This window comes from Myxine glutinosa, chromosome 1 (assembly GCF_964187855.1).
Source record: "Myxine glutinosa chromosome 1, kmMyxGlut1.1, whole genome shotgun sequence".
NCBI lineage: Eukaryota > Metazoa > Chordata > Myxini > Myxiniformes > Myxinidae > Myxine > Myxine glutinosa.
In genome coordinates, this window is record NC_136261.1 from 296,769,110 (window position 1) to 296,786,652 (window position 17,543).

Consider the following 17,543-nt stretch of genomic DNA (forward strand, 5'->3'; position numbering starts at 1 on the left):
GTTGAATCCAAAGCTTTCAGAATCATTGGAATCTCCCGCGATGAAGCTATCTCTGAGGGCCTTTCACTCACTCACCGCAGGCAGGTAGGTGGTCTTTCTGTCTTCTACCGACTCCTCTCCGGCCTTGCTCCCCCAGCTCTCTCTGTGCTCTGTCCCCCAAATATTCCTACAGGTCGCACAAGATCTGCCAGCCACCCTCTGATGGTTAAACTGCCGAAATCTCGGCTCTCTGCTCACCTTCACTCTTTCATTCCTCTTTTCTCCCGCCTCTGGAACAAACTCCCACACTCACTTCAATCACACTCCTCCCTCCAGGTCTTCAAAACAGCTGTTCACCACCATCTCTTATCTTCCCCCATCCAAAACCTTGATCTTTTCTACCCCCACTAATTCACCCCAGATCCACCTTGTTTGAAATTCCAACTTCTTTCCTGGAAGTCTTGGCAGTGTCCATATGTTTTATACCTCTCCCACCCCCCCACTTCCCATGCCTCCCCCCCAAAGCCCTCTCCCTCCCACAGTTCTCTCGATGTCTCCATGTCTCTCGGTCCCTGCTCTCAAATGTTGTGTTTGTGTCCTTCCCCCTCTCTCCCCATCTTGTCTACCGCTCCCGATGTTATTTGTTTTGTGTGTCTGTTTGTCTTTCTGTGTGATTAATGTTCGCTCTTTCACGAGCCTCGATCTTGTATACAAAAAAAAAAAATATATATATATCCACCGGTGCTGCGGGCGTGGCTGCCGCAACCATGTGCGAGCCGCCATTTTGTGCGCCTCCGACCTCATGCGACGCGCTGCCATCTCGTGTGCCTGAGACCTCTGCTACCACATCCTCATTGCTCTCCTCCTCCATGATTACTCCCACCTCCTCCCTGGGGTCCTGGGTTGATTCTAACCCCTCTTCTAACTCACCCACCGGAATCCGATCGCCTTGATTATCCATGGCACGATTTTAAATTTGGATGTAAAATAAAAAAATTTGCCACTCGTAATTTGAGTGCGCTAAGCGCACTTCAGGTCCGAATCTCGCTCCTGACACCAATTGTTGCGGCCAATAGTACAATTGGTGTCCAAAATTTGGGCTAAATAAATTTAGTCCCAGGTTTGAATCCCAACTCCTGACTACCAATTGTTGCGGATCTCACCGTCGGCCCTTTTTCCCCTTACAAAGGGGGGATTAATCCCCTTGTCTGTGACTGACCGACGTGAGTCCTGAAGCTGCCCAGCTCCCTCCAGAGAGGCAGGAGAGCAACCTCGTTCGAGACCGCGGACAAGATGTTATTTGCCGAGCGGATTAGCAGCCTCGGCTCGAACCATTAGCAATACTACACCCGATCCTAAACGTTGGTCAAATCGTGCCACCGGTATTCAATGGGGAAATCACTAAAACGAAACGGGTGTAAAGGAAAGAAGGCAAGGTAGGAAGAACAGGGATTTATTAACCAATTACTATTTACACAATCAAAGGAACCAAGGTTGAGGAAAGAAACGAAAATAAAGACAGAAGGAGGAGAAGACACAGTGCAATTATTAACTTACCTATACAGTCTTACTTATTCCGAGGGACAACACGAAGGACAGACGACAATCAGACTTACACGGGGAATGAAGCAGGAATGAATGGGAGGAGGTGGATGGCTGGACGGACGAGGAGGTGGGATCACAGGTGGGAAGGATGCGGGTCCGGTTGGTGTGATCGCGCAGCTCGAGGTGAGCAGCCGCCGACCCTCCTCAAGTGTGTTCGCATGGCGGCGTTGCTTCGCGGCCGCAACTGCCGTCAAAGCTCAAAGCTGCAGGGGGTCAAAACTGCGGTGGTCTCAAAGCTGCGGTGGATTCCGCTGCGGTGGACTCCTTACTCATCTGCTCGTGGGGGCTTCCTCGGTCATCCGCTGGTGGGGGCTTCCTCGGTCATCTGCTTCGGTCATCTCCTTCCTCAATCGTCTGCTGGTGGGGGCTCTCCCCCCACGGGTTATATAGCCACGCCCTACCAAGCCATGACCACACCTTACCAAGCCGTGCCCATCGAGTCCTGGTTAGGCACAAGGGCTTCCTGGCTCCACCTCCTGAAGACGATGGGCCGGCCACGCCCTTCTCCCCCGAGTTGACCGCGTGCGTAATGGAGTCCTGGGGTGAAGAAAACCGCCCAAAGTTACTGGCACTTTGAAGAGGCCATGGGGGCATCGGAGGGATCCTATCTTATTTCAATTCGGTGCAATGCAGTGTCAATTAATGGGAGACAGAGCCTTAAGCTAATACACATAATAAGGAAATAACTATTTAGAAGGGTATATGGTGGCCTACGTGCTTGTACATGGACTAGCTACGGTGCACTCATTTCAATTAACAGCCAATTAAAGGGGAAATGTACATAGGAAATTTTAATACTAAATTTACAAAGTGAAGGTTCTAAAAACCGTAACAATATATATATATATATATATATATATATATATATATATATATATATATATATATATATATATATATATATATATAACTGAACATTAATGAACAGGATCATAAATAATTAAATTGATTTATGTGGGAAAATTACGTGCCCCGACCAGGAATCAAGCCCAGTCCAGTGCCCTGCCATCTGAGCTATCTGGGCGACCCTGACCAAGCATGCAATTTTCCCACATTTAGAATTCCACTCTCTTTCCGTTGCTGCTTCTGGGGCACTCACTGCCAACCATAGAAGCATTCATAGGCATAGTTTGTCCTCTCTATTTGGGGGGGAGGGGGAGCAAGGGCTTAATATTAATAATGGGTAGCTCGGTCTGACTTCCAATATTAAAGTTTGTTCGTGTAGTTACAGTATACATGAAATCACAAATTCAGTTTACGTTCATTATTGTTACTCACGTTTAAATACGGGATGTTTTTATCTTAATTGTAAACTACTGAAAAAAATTAAGGTGGGCCGGGGAATTGCCCCCCTCTGCCCTCTCCCCCAAAACTCCGCCGGTGGGAGCATTGTTTCACTACGCCCCCCAGTGTTGTTTATAATAGCGGACGTGGATTTGTTCCCCCATTGCAGGAAGACCCTCTCGTGAGCAGGCCGTTGGTACTCCTATGGTTGGCAGCGAGTACCCCGGAAGCAGTGACGGAAAGAGAGTGGCAATTATATGTGAGGGGAAAATTGCATGATTGGTCAGGGTCGCCCTGATAGTTCAGATGGCAGAGCACTGGTACAGTTCACCAGAGGACCAGGGCTCGATTCCTGGTCTAGGGGGGGTGGGGGGGGGAACGTTCCCACATATATCAATTTAAAAAAATTAATAAATATAAAAAAATATATATATATATACTGTATATATAAATAATTAATATATATATATACAAAACCACACACGTTCTGGCAAGGGTCTACAATCTCTGATAGCTCTTTCTTGTTTAAGATGTTTTTATTATTTTCTTGTTTAAGATGTTAAATATAGTAATACAGTGTAACTTTAATGAATTTATTTCTGAATTAATGCTTTTAAATTCCGCTTGAACGAAACCTGTATTAAATAAAACACAAATGGCAACCATCGTTTACGTAGCGTTGTGGGTGCACTCCTGTCCGCGCTGCAGTCCTGTCCGCGCTGCACTCCTGTCCGCGCTGCACTCCTGTCCACGCTGCACCTACAGAATCCAATCGAAAACCATAGAATTATAACCAGGCTAAGTCACATTTTATTTTATTTTTCCCTCGTTTTTCACGTTTTTCACGTTTTTCAAAATATTTTTCACGTTTTTCTCGAAATGACTAAAATGTGACTTAGCCTGGTTATAATTGTATGGTCTTCAATCAATCACATTTTGAAGAAGAGTCGCAACAAACACTATTATAGGTTTCGAAACGACCATGCGAATGATGCAAATTTAGGTCACATAAAGTTGAACTTAACACATATCGTCTCATGTTAGAGTGGTCAGTGTAAGTTTGCTTTTCCTTTGGTGGAAAATAATCTGAAATACAACTTGTCCATGCCCTCAAGTCAAGGCTTGCGTGATGACGTTTTGAGCGTGGCGTCGGGAGGATCGGTGACGCGGGTTTGCGTGCGTGCCCTCAATGCGTGCGCGTCCTCGGTGCATGCGATAGAGGCATCGGAAATAAGACAGACGCGGGAAGCAGATGTACAACTGCAAGCGCAGGCAAAACATCGATCAGATAGACGCGGGAAAACGTCACAACGTCGCTCGCTCAGTTGGTGCGATTATCAACGGACGAGCATCCCGCAGTAGCGTGCGCATCCATTTCTGGCATCGGCGGTGGCACCAGGACCGAATATCCAAATATTTGGAGCACAGAGGGAGTTCCGTCTCTCGGGATACCCTCAGGTGCGACCACCGTTCCCCACCGATGAACGGCGATGCGCACGTCTCTCCGCAAGAGGAGCGAAACCGCAACAACGGATCAGGAGTCAGCGCTCTGTGCATGCGGCGAAACCCCATCGGAGAGGACTTTACGGTGACCGGCCGAGTCCTGGGACTAGGGGCAAATGGAAAGGTCATGGAGTGTGTGGACAAGCTCACAGGTCAAAGGTTCGCACTCAAGGTGAGACTGACGGAACGTTTACCGTACAATCGAAATATCTGATCGAGGGAATTAATATCTATTGTTCCAGTACAGTCATTTATTATCATCACTATTAGTAATATCATTATTACTATTCTAATTATAATCATTTTTGAGATACGTCTATGAGAATGGCAATAAAAAACGTGTATGAGAATTACATATTACTCATTTATGAACCCAATATGAACCCATTAGTATATATTTCATAATTATATCTGTATTCAAATGTTTAATTGTGCCTGTGCAAATAATATATCCAAATACAGACTTGGCATTTAATATGGAATATTTTTTTTGTGGGGGTGAACTTACTTTTCAAGATGACTTAGAACCAAAAGTTCATTGGAATTATGTTGAAATTATTCTAGATTTTGTTAATGTGACCTTTAAAAGAAACAAAAACCACATTTGACATTTCGAAGCAAATAAATTGATCCTTGAAAGTGATGTAAACTGATATCGAACTCAATTCATGGACAGTACAGTGTTAAACTTCTGTACGTTTTCCAGAAGTATCTCTTTATTTTGCACATTAGCCAAAAAAAATTTCAACAAAAACAAAAGCTAAATTATGACTGGGATTACGGACAGTAAAATTACAGTTCAGTACTTCGTGTAACCCCCACGAGCATTCAAGATAGCACGTACACGTTGAGGCATGCTGTTCACGAGATTTGCCAAGGTTTGGACAGGAATCGCTTGCCATGCAGTGACAATAGTCTGCTGCAATTCACGCACAGAGGTAGGCTGCTGGTCCAAGTTGTCGATTTGACGCGTTAATTCTGCCCACAAGTTCTCCATCGGATTCATATCCGGGGACATGGCAGGCCACTCCATATGCTCTACACCACGGTCAGCAAGAAAGTGTTGGATCATGCGAGCACGATGAGGCCGTGCATTGTCATCTTGGAAGACAAAGTTTCCTCGAAAGGCTGCACGAGCAAATGGAAGCAATGTTTCTTTCAGAATGACCCTGTACTTGAACTGGTTCAGGTTTCCATTCAGAACAACCAGGTCAGTTTTGCCCCCTGCATGAAAAGCAGCCCAAATGGTCACCCCACCACCTCCAGCTTGGACTCTTGGCACTATACAATCTTCCTTGTGGGCTTCATGCACTTGTCTGTGCACTCGGACGTGGCCATCTTGACGATAGACCAGAAATCTAGACTCGTCACTGAAGGTCACGTGATTCCAGTGTCCTGGCTGCCATTGACGGTGCTCTCTGGCCCACTGCAATCGGCGCTGGCTGTGTTGTCTGGTCAGGCGTGGCTTTCTCAGGGGACGCCTGGCACGATAGCCTGCTTGAACTAGTCGTTGGTTGACTAGCCTTCTGGATACAGGCACATTTGTCAGTTGCTGCCACTCAGCCCTAAGCCGATTAGCTGACTTGGTACGGCCATTGCAGACTAACCGGTGCAGCTGGCGATCATCTCTCCTTGTGGTTCTGCGTGGACGTCCTGGCCTCGGTATTGGAGTAGGGACACCCTTCTGAGCATTCGTTTCAGGATCTTTGACACCTGACCTTGAGCGATGCCATACTGCCGAGCAATAGCACGCTGTTTCATGCCAGAATTTCGTAAAGCCACCACTCCATGACAAACAGCATTGTCAAGTTGACAGACCATCTCCAGAGGAAGCGGCAATAACTTTTGTAGACGTGCAGCAGTTGTTTTCCACCAATACAGAACGCAACAACCCTTATATACCCGATTGTGAAGCCAATCGTCAAATGTACCTGTTCTTACATCTTGTCACGCTTCCTGTGATATAATCCTGTTATTGACTTCTTGCTGTGAAAGACAATCAGTGACATGGTTCTTTTAACAAAGACATCACCGAAGGGTAAAATAAACTCACCAGGTTGATATACTGAGTTCAGAAAGTAAACCCAAGTCAAGAAAAAAAAAAATTCCATATTAAATGCCAAGTCCGTATATGTATATAAAATATACACACACATTATATATATATATATATATATATATATATATATATATATATATATATATATATATATATATATATGTATATATATATATATATATATATATATATATATATATATATATATATATATATACAGTATATATATATATATATATATATATATATACAGTATATATATATATATATATATATATATATATATATATATATATTTATATATATATATATATATATAAATATATATATGTATGTATGTATGTACATACATATACATACATACATACATATATATATATATATATATATATATATATATATATATATATATATATATATATATATATATATATATATATACATACATATATATATGTATATAACTAGAATGGCACTCTTAGACGTCACGACGTCGACTGATATGCCTCCGTCCACATTATTACATCGTTACAATACTTGTACCAAGTTTGATTCAAATCCATTTATCTGTTCTCAAGTTATCACATTTCTACCTGACATGACCTCTGACCTTTGACCTCTTGACCCCAAAAATTTAATCAGTTCATGTTTACATCATTATACATACCTGAACCAAGTTTTAATTTCAATCCCTTCAGCTGTTCACAAGTTATCACATTTTTTCCTGACATGACCTCTGACATTTGGCCTTTGACCTTGGGACCCCAAAATCTAATTATTTAATCTTTACATCATCATGCATATCTGTACCAAGTTTGAATTAGATCCCTTAGCCATTCTCAAGTTATAGACCTGTTACAGACTTTGACCTCTTGACCCCCAAAATCGAATCAGTTAATCTTTTCATCATTATACATATCTGTACCAAGTTTGAATAAGATCACTTCAGCCGTTCTCAAGTTATAGACATATTACAGACTTTGGCCTTTGACCTCGTGACCCAAAAATCTAATCAGTTCACCTTTACCTAATTATACATACCTGCACCAAGTTTGACTAAGATCCCTTCAGCCGTTCTCAAGTTATCGCGGTAACAAAAACCTAGCATGGACGGACGGACGAACGGACAGCCGGATGGATAACCTGAAAATATAATGCCTCTGGCGACTTCGTCGGCGGAGGCATAATAAACATTATTCTCATGCCGCCAGGTGCATAGGAGCTGCCAAAGCAATTTGATTGGTTAAGGAGTACAATCCTGAATGGGTCGCTACTCCTTTGCAGGATATATATATATATATATATATATATATATATATATATATATATATATATATATATATATATATATATATATATATATTGTCGTGTGGTTCTCTCAATTAATGCTGAAATAACCACGGAAGGCAATAGAGTGTTACTCCTGGGCATTCAGTTCAATAGCAGATTGTACTATATCTGTGAGGGAGGAAAGAAAGAAGAAGAGGAAGCTGAAGAACTTACCTGTGTGATCCCGCCGGCTGTCTTCAAACCTGCGGAAAGTAACTCACACGAAAACGGGTTTAAAATGTACAGGGAAAATAATGAAAGGATTTATTTACACGGATGCTGAGAAGAAAAACACGATGCTCAAACTCAATTCCTATAGCAGTGGTTCTTAACCTTTTTAAAGGCGCCGAACCCTAACGAAACCCACCGAACACTCGCGGAAACCCTCAAATTTGACCAAAAGATTAAGAAGAATTGCATCTTAATGCGTTTTCTGTTCTTCTTTTCGGGATGCGATTTGGGAAATGGGTGGTTTTGTTTTGGCAAGGGCCACCCTCAAATCATTTTCGCATGCAAGCCTGCTCCTTTTCTTTGTTTTAATGTCCACCAGTTTCGAAAACGCATGCTCGCAGAGATACGTTGTAACGAACGGCGTGAGGATCTCAATTGCAATTTTAGCGATCTGAGGACACCCTTCCATTTGGCGGCACCAAAATGTAGAGAGCGTTGTTGTGCCGCAGAGTTGTTGTTGAGTCTGGCTCTGCTGAAGTTCGATGAGGTCGTCGAGGTATTGGTCGTTCACATCTGCCGTTGCAACGTCGAAAATAAACGGCTGCCGCACCCATGCTGGGTATTGCTCTTGGTCGGGGAAGTAGCTGTCGAATGACTTTCCCAGCTCATCCAAGTGCGTGGCAATCGCTTGCTTCAGCTCCCCCGGTACAGCAGTGCCTCCAACTTCAGACTCATCTTCGATCCCACTCACGCACTCGTCCAGTAGCGAAAAATTCGCGAAGTTGTCGTTCTCTGTTCGCTGCCTCCACAACAGTACCTCCACCGCCCTGCATCTGGCAATTGAGATGATTGAGTGCGTCGAAGATGTCAGCCAAGTACGCCAAGGCGAGGATGAACACTGACTCTTGGAAGTGCATTGCATGGCAATGCTGGTGTTCTCGCAAAAACAGGGCGAATTCTACACACAAGGCAAAAACGCGGCTCACTACCTTCCCTCGTGATAACCATCGAACGTTAGAGTGGTAGAGAAGGACTTCGAATTCAGAGCCGATTTCATTGCACAGCTCTTTGAAGATGCGATGATTCAGAGCACGGCTTCACACGTAATTCACAGTTTCAACGACGATTTTCAGAACATTGGCCAGTTTTGGAGGCAGGGTTTTTGATGCCAGCGCGTGTCTGTGCAGGACGCAGTGCGTGACGATGATGTGTGGTGCATCGGCCTTCACCAGCGCTACAAAACCGGAGTTGCATCCCAGCATGGCTGGAGCTCCGTCCGAGCAAACTACAGACACCATGTTCCACGAGAGGCCGTTGCTTCTGAAGAAGTCGTCCACAAGTTTCTTCACGTCAGCTGCCTTCATCGTTGTTGTGAGAGGCTTGCAGAACAGAAAGTCTTCCTTGATCTCGTCTCCTTTGACATAATGCACAAATAAGTTGAGCTGGCTCAAATTCGAAACGTCGGTGGTCTCGTCAAGTTGAAGGCTGAATTTCGTCGGGCTCGCGACTAAATCTGCAACTACCTGGGCGAGGATGTCGTTGCTCATGTCGTCGATTCTGCATCTGATGGTGTCATTTGAGAGTGGAACGAGAGACAACTTGTTTTCAGCAGCTTTTCCCAGCATGATGTTGGCCATCTTCAATGCGGCCGGTTTGATGAGTGTCTCGCCAACGGTGTGCGGTTTGCCCTGCTTTGCGATCAGGTACGCAACTTCATACGACGCGGTGAGGCTCGGTTTGTCAATTGGAACGAAGCCGAGAGTGGGCAAGGTAGCACATGCGTCGAATCGGACTCTCTTCAATTTGAATTCATCCAGCGTTGCATCTTTGTACTGCCCCTCGCCGTGCAGTTTTTTGAAGTGTTCCCGTAGTTTTGCTGGTGCTAGGCTGGAGTTGCTCAACTTGACATTGCAAAGCATGCATTGAGGACGCTGACGTCCGTCCCGTTCCGTCAAACACGTGAACCCGAACCGCACGTAATCCTCCGACCACTTCCTTTTTTTGCTCGACATACTGCAAAAAAAAAGAAAAAAAGTAACAAACTGATCTTAATTGAGTTCGGGCAAATAATTATATGACAAAAATGTCTGTCAGTAAAGTAAAGCGATGTCTGACTTCTAGTGATAGGATCAGATTTCTCCAAACATCCCAATACTGCACTGTTTCCCGCAATTCTAGCCGAAACAGCTTGGTTGCAGCCTTTCCCCTTACATCCAACACACATAAAATCTGCCTGATCCTCTTCTTGCTTGAGGATGTCAAGCTTGTCAATGCTGACATTGCTATTCTCCTCGATGCTAACTTTTCTCCTTCACATTTTCCACTCATTTCAACCTTAGAACCCAGGAAGATGATATATTCCACTATTTCCACCTGATGGTCTCCCAATGTGAACATGTCTATCTTTTCAGTTGACAAGATTTTAGTCTTTTTTAGGTTTAAATAAAGACCAGCTTTTTCACTTTCCTTCTTCACTGCCTGCAGCAGTTTCATCAAGCCTCTTTACTTTCTGCCAACAGAGTGCCATCATCAGCATACCTTACATTGTTGATACACCATCGATTGAACAAGTAAGCTGAGAGAATGCAGCCATGTCTGACCCTTTTCTAATTCCAAACCACTCCGTATCTCCATAAGCCTGGTGTTGGCTTAACGGTTAAGGTGGCTGGCTTGAGATCTCAGGGTCCTGAGTTGAAGCCCCTGTCAATCCGTTAAATGAACACCAGGTGGATTGACGCAGCCTGTAACCCTTCCAAGGGCAGCAAATTGAGTACCAGCTTACTGGGAAGAATGAGCCATTTGAGTATCCTGCGTATAGGAGTAGCGACCCGTCCAAGAATGTGCCCAATAGCGAAGAAACTGCTTCAGCAGACCTCTACATCTGAAGATGCAAGAGGAGTGGTTTTCCTCTTCCTCTTCTGTCTCTCCATACTCTGTCTGGTCTTACTGCAGCTTCCTGTTTAGTTTCTCTCTGTATAATCCATAACAATTCATGATTAACACAATTGAAAGGAGAGAGAGAGAGACAGACAGAGACGGAGACAGAGACGGAGACAGAGACAGAGACAGAGACAGAGACAGAGACAGAGACAGAGACAGAGACAGAGACAGAGACAGATATAGATAATGTGTCTATATTTTTCTCAGAAATAGCCAAATGGATCTTCGTCAAACTTTCAGAGGTTCATTAGTGAGTACAAGGGAGGGGTTTAGGCCAAAAAAATTTTGAAATATTTGTACATGGTTTTTCATTTTTTGGGATTTTTTTTTTCAAATCACCCTATAGTGCCGTGGCCTTTGTAGCTACAGGAAAGGTAATATTAAATGAGCTCCATTCCTTTATGGGGTGTGGGGAAGTGTTTTAGGCCCCACAAAAAATAGAAACATATTTAATTTCTTTAAAATGCCAACAGGATTAGAACAGAACTGAGCAAGCCTGGGTACCCCTGTGAGTAATCAATAAAAGAGTAGCATCTTCCATTGATACTCCCTTGCTTTTTCCATGATCAACCTCAGATTTGCAATTTGATCTCCAGTACCTCTTCTTCTTCTGAAACCTGCTTGCTCGACAGACAGGCACTTCATGAAGTCTTCTATTCTGTGTTGGATGATCTTTAGTAATATCTTGCTATCATGTGAAATCAAGGCAATGGTTCCGTAATTTGAACATTCTATTTCATCTCCTTTCATTGGCAATGGTAGTAGACTGACTGTTTCCACCTTTTGGCCACACAATCATGCTCCAGATATGTGGACTTTTCGGTAATCTGATCGCTGTTAAAATTTTGATTCACTCTTCCCCAACTACCTTAATGAGTTTGATTGGAATTTTGTCACCCCTGGGGCTTTTCCATTTTACCAGCTCTTTCAGGTCTCTAAGTACCTCACATTTTTTCACTATTGGTTCTTGCTCATATTTTCTTTCTTTGAAGGTTGCCATCACATTGCTATCTAATTTGTATAGAGTTTTCGTTTATTCCTTCCATATATATTTCACCTGTGTTTCTTCTGTCACATCTTTTCCTGTTCTACTTTTAAGGACCTCAATCCTAGACCTAAACTTTCCATTAATATCACTGATCTTTTAAAAAAGATCTATGATTTGTCCCGCTCTGTTGTCACTTTCTATATCCATGTATGTCTCTTTGAAATACGTTTATTTGTGTTTCGTAGCTTTCGTTGGAAGTTGGCATTTAGCTGCTTAAAGTCCCCTCTTGATGCACCATGGACTTTCATCCTTCGACCTGTCGACAATATTTATTTCCTCTTCTGACAGCCCTTTAGCCTTCTTCTTTCTGCTTATTTTGGGGGTGCTGTTGTCGTGGGTTTGAATCCCTTTCCCAGGAATAAGCACCTTGTTAAACTCGGACAGCGTACAAGAGGTTTATTATAGATAAGAATATATGTATGGGAGACGTTGGCGTGGCGTGTAGGCCAGTAACACAACATCACAGTGACATCATGTTCCTCACACAACCGGCCCCAACATTTCAGCCAGCCACAACCTGTAGTCGGCTTAATATACTTTCCTCTAGGACAAAGTAGCTGAAGGACACAGACTGCCGCCTCGAAGAGAAATTGTACAAAGTTGACAAGGCAGGATAAGTCTCATTCGGAAAGAATGCTTTGTCAAGGCCAAACATGGGATATTTGTGTCAAAAGCTTTTCAAAGTCCTACAAGCAGACACCAGGGTATTTGGTTACAGGGTTTTTCAACCTGGAACACTGCTGCCTCCCTCAGGATAGGGATTTAATGAAATCCCCTTCATCCCCCCTTTAATAAACATCTTAAATGAAGGAATTTTTATTATCACCCGTGTACCACTAGGGATTTCATAGAAGTATTTGTCCTTTATCCGCGATCCACCTTGTACCTCAGAGAATAAGTGATCAACCCCTCTTCCATCAAGGGTACTCACTTGTGCAATGGGGTGCCTCAAGCCCCTCCTCTATGAAGCTGGGCCGGTGAATCACAAACAATAGGCAAGTAGCTCTATGGTCCCCCTCCCCTTAAAAGGCTTTGTAGACCTACAGAGAAAGAGAAAGAGAGAATTTCCGTTACAGGGCAACAATTTAAACACAAAGTGATTATACTAAATATAGAGAAATGTTTATTCATTTACATATGTAATTTGTAAATGATTAATAAGAAAGTATAAAATGATTGCAGAGTAATGTAAATTACATTACAGTAAATTACATTACAATTGATCGAGGTGGTGACTTTTGTTCTCTCCGGGCATCAAAAGTTGTTATTTTTCCATTCGTGTGTTTGTCAAATTTCCACTCGTTATTTTATCGTCTATGCGTTATTGTTTGTTTCTAGTTCGTTTTGGTTTGAATTTCCTACAACTCGTAGTTTATTAATCGTTTTCTGTTTGCTCCGTCTTCGCGGCCTTGTAGCCTGGGGCTTTCCCCGTTGGTGTTTGTCAACTTAAGTTCCTTAATTCGCTGTATTGCTTGGTTCTTAGATTTTTCCCTTCTCCCCCGAACTTCCCCGATCATCTACTCTTTGTCTAACGTTTTAAATCCCCCCCCCCCCCCAAAAAAAACATTTATTTCCCTTTTCTCCATGTGTGCTGTTGTCTCATCGTGTGCTTCTGTCCATGTGCACTGTTTCACCACGCACCCATTATCTCCTTGCCTTCCACCTTTTGCCCTGTTCAGGTGACTCGTGGTTGTCCCTCTAGGCTCCCTCTTCCCGTCGGTATTTTGTGAATATAAGATTGTTTTTCACGGTTCTGTTTAAATATGATTTAAGTATGTTTAAACTTTCCCCTGCAGTGTTTTATTCAGTGGTATATTACAACATGCTGTTTTTCTTCCTATTTAATTTTCAATTTCCTCTTCAACTCATTCAACTCATTTAATTTTTTCAATTTCCTCTTCAACTCATTCCACTTCAAAAAAATTCAATCTCTTACAATTCTTCCTCACTACATGCTCTAAACCAGTGGTTCTCAAACTTTTTTGGACTACCGCCCCCCCCCCCTTCTGCCCTCTTGGACCGACCGGCCCAATGCCCCCCTTGTCCTATCGTTCGTGGTCGGACACCCAGAATTTATGCAGAGAGGAAGCAAAAATAACAGAAGCCAAATATTTTCTGAATAATATTTTACTTTACTTTTTATTTTATTTTGCACGACCTACAATGTTTCAGCAGAACAGGTCCAGGTGAGGCAAACTGGGCATCTGTTATCACAGGCCCAAATACCGTTAGTGTGAAGGGTGGGCCTGGTGACTCGCTGCGAGATTACGAACGTCTGGCTCCATCTCAGTGAGGTAGAGACGCAGATTGCCCCTCTTGGTAATGTCAAGGCGGTTTCGATACTTGGTCAGCATCACCATCACGGCGCTGAAGCCTCTTTCAACGAGGTATGATGTGGGGAACGCCATCAGCAGCAGTTTTGCCTCTGTCCACATTGCGGGGTATTCGCCCCGCTCCAGAATCCAGAATTTGCCGTATTCATGCTGCGAGAATCTTGCCTTCGCCTCATCATCATTGTGGAGGTTGATAATGTCGTCCTGTAATTCGCGCTTCACATCTTGAATGGGTTGATCACCCATGCTGGCACCGACAGTTCTAGCATGTCTCTGAAACGCTGCTCCATATCTCCACGAATCTTCTCAAGGTGATTGCAATAAACGAGCAGCTCTTCATCAGAAACAGCAGGTTCCTTTGCCAACTGGGGAAAGTGGTACATATCTCTGCGGCCAAGGGTTTCCCTGTGCAGAGTCGCCTTGGTTACGAACGCGCCGATCACTTTCTTTGCTTTAATCAGCGTCATATGGTCACCCTGGAGTTGTTTGTTGACATCATTCAGTATACTGAATATGTCCGTGAGGTAAGCCACATCATGTTCAATCGCATTCACTTTCTCCGATAGCTCCGTATCAATTTCCGACAGAAACTCGACCACTGTTGAGAAGAGGGCATGGAAACGGGTCAAACCTAATACCTACACGACATCAGCAAATATGTGATCATAAAAACCATGCGAAGGGGGAAAGAATGTGGTCATTGATTGGATGGCCAATTTGCCGAATGGCGCCGGGTAACCTGTTCAGACTGCAGGAAGCCCAATGAGCGCTCCAAATCGCCACTGCTCCTCTAAATCGGCAGTGCCCCCCAAATCATTGCCAGCGCCCCCCTACCGCCCGTGGACTCTCGAGCGCCCCCCTGAAAGTTCCCAGCGCCCACTGGGGGGCGGTAGGGACCACTTTGAGAACCTATACTCTAAACTCACCTTCATTCCACCCCTCCTCTATCATTCTTAAACGGATCTCTAACTTCAAAATCACAATAAACACAATTTGTTATATGTTCGTCTTTCATTAATCATCCACTTTCTAAACTCCCCCCTCACACTTCCCCTCCTAAACTCCCTCCTCCCCCTCCTTTTCAATTCTCCCCCCTTGCCCCTCCCCTCCTAAACTCTCCCCTTCAAAACTCCCCCCAACCCACTCCCCTTCAGATCTCCCCCCCCTGCCATCCCTCTTCAATTCTCCCCCCTCCTCCTCAAAGCTGCTTCCTCCCCACTTCGTCTCCCTTCTATCTCATACCTCCACCTCCCCCAACCTTCTACTTTTCTCTGCACCCACCCCTCAAACAACCCCTCACTGTGCCTCATCCCATCACCATCAAACCTTTCGTCCTCCTCATCCTTCCCTTTCTTGTAACTCTTCTGTAATCTCTGACACACTATCAACTGCTTTCCCTACCTCCCCCTCTCATCCTTCACCTGACCTTACCCCTCCCCTCCCCTGTCCTGCACCCGATGCTCCCCCTCTCTCTTCATTAATGGTATGGACCTCAAACATCCGGGGCCTTCGCTCAAACCTGATTGATCTCTCCATTCAGGTTGCTTCTGACAATTCAGACTTGATCTGCTTAACAGAAACGTTCCTCCTTCAAGATGTATTTGATTCCTTAATATCTCTTCCTGGTTACTCCCTCCTCCGGTATGACAGACCTGAGCCTCGTCCTGGTGGTGGGATTGCTATCTTTATCAAAAACTCTCTTCCTCACTCTCCTTGCACTGCCCTCTCTCCTCCTCACCCCCAGGAGTACCTCTGGCTACGGCTTCCTCTCCACTCCCACCTTTTGTTCATATGTGTTCTGCACAGTCCTCCAAACAGTGATGACTCTATTTACATTTCGCTGTCTGACAACATGGACCAACTTCTATCTACTCATCCCAACTCTCTCTTCCTCATATGTGGCAACTTCAACTGTCATCATGCCAGCTGGCTGGGTGTGGGTTCCTCTCTCACCAGCCATGGCACCTCAGCAAAGGACTTCTGCGACTCATTGGGACTGACACAATCTGTCAATTTCCCGACCCGGATCTCAGTCAATGGAGTATCTTCTCTTCTAGACGTGGTTATGACAAACTCCCCCACAAATGTCTGCTGCTCTTTTTCTGCTCCAATCGGTTCTTCTGATCATTTCCTTGTTAAAGTGGATATCTCTCTGGCCATTCTCAGAGAGCCGCCTCAGTGCCAACGAGTCTGACATTTCACTCAGGCTGACTGGCATGGTCTTCAAGCAGCCACCAATCATCTGGACTGGTCTCCCATCTCTACCGCCTCCGACATCAACTCATCCTGGGAATTCTTTCAAAGTAAATTGCTCTCTCTCTCATGCACAGATTTGTCCCATCTCGTCTTCAGTTGTCATACCTTTCCTCCCGTCGATGGTACACCAAATCTTGTGGTGAGGCAGTTGCCATGAAGCACCTTGCCTTCACCTCATGGAAGGCTAATCCAAATCAAGGAAATCTCAGTTCCTTTCACAAAGCTCGGAACAACTGTGTGTCTACCCTCAGGAGAGCCAGGAAACAATATCTCTCTGCTCTCAAGACTGAACTCTCAAACCTGTCTCCCCCCTCCAAATCTTGGTGGCATCTGGTCAAATCTGTTTCTGGTGTTTGTTCCCCTTCCATCGCCTCCCTTACCACAAACGGCTAAACAGTTGACACCACACGTGAAAAAGCCGAATGCCTCAACTCTGTGTTTGCCTCAAAATCTTGTGTCCCGAACTCATCTTTCTCTGTACCCACCTTTTCCAGTCGAACCCAACTGCTCCAGGACTCTGTGTCCTTCTCTCCTGACAAGGTGGAGAAGATTTTGTCAAACCTCGACTGATTCTACAACTGGACCAGACGGCATCATCAACTGGACCACGGGTCCTAAAATCCTGCTCTGCCGCTCTATCTCACCCGCTCTCTGTTCTTTTCACCCTCTCCTTTGCTCAAGGTCATCTGCCATCAGCTTTGAAATCAGCCAACATTACCGCTTTACACAAAAAGGTGCAAAAACAGATCCTAGCAACTACAGATCAATCAGCTTGCTCCCAATAATCAGCAAGGTCATGGAATCAATCATCGCTTCTGACATTAAATCCTTCCTCTTCTCCAATGGCTTGATCTCGGATTGTCAATTTGGATTCAGACCAGGTCATTATACTCTGGACATGATGCTTCTGCTGTCTCAACCATGGATGGAGGTCCATAATGCCAAACAGAAAATCAGAGCTGCCTCCCTTGACATATCACGTGCCTTCGATACGGTCTGGCACCCCGCTCTGCTCACCAAACTCTCCTCCTACGGT

At 44.4% G+C, this 17,543-nt stretch overlaps 1 protein-coding gene across 1 annotated transcript in view; it reads left to right on the top strand.

The window, feature by feature from the left end:
• Positions 1 to 4,068: 4,068 nt before the first annotated feature.
• LOC137412417 (uncharacterized) overlaps positions 4,069 to 17,543 on the top strand; it is a 216,647-nt gene continuing 203,172 nt past the window's right edge. The window contains exon 1 of the mRNA XM_078767895.1: positions 4,069 to 4,543. Within this exon, the coding sequence (XP_078624021.1) occupies positions 4,121 to 4,543 (423 nt within the window). The 5' untranslated portion in view covers positions 4,069 to 4,120. The remainder of the gene's footprint in view (positions 4,544 to 17,543) is intronic.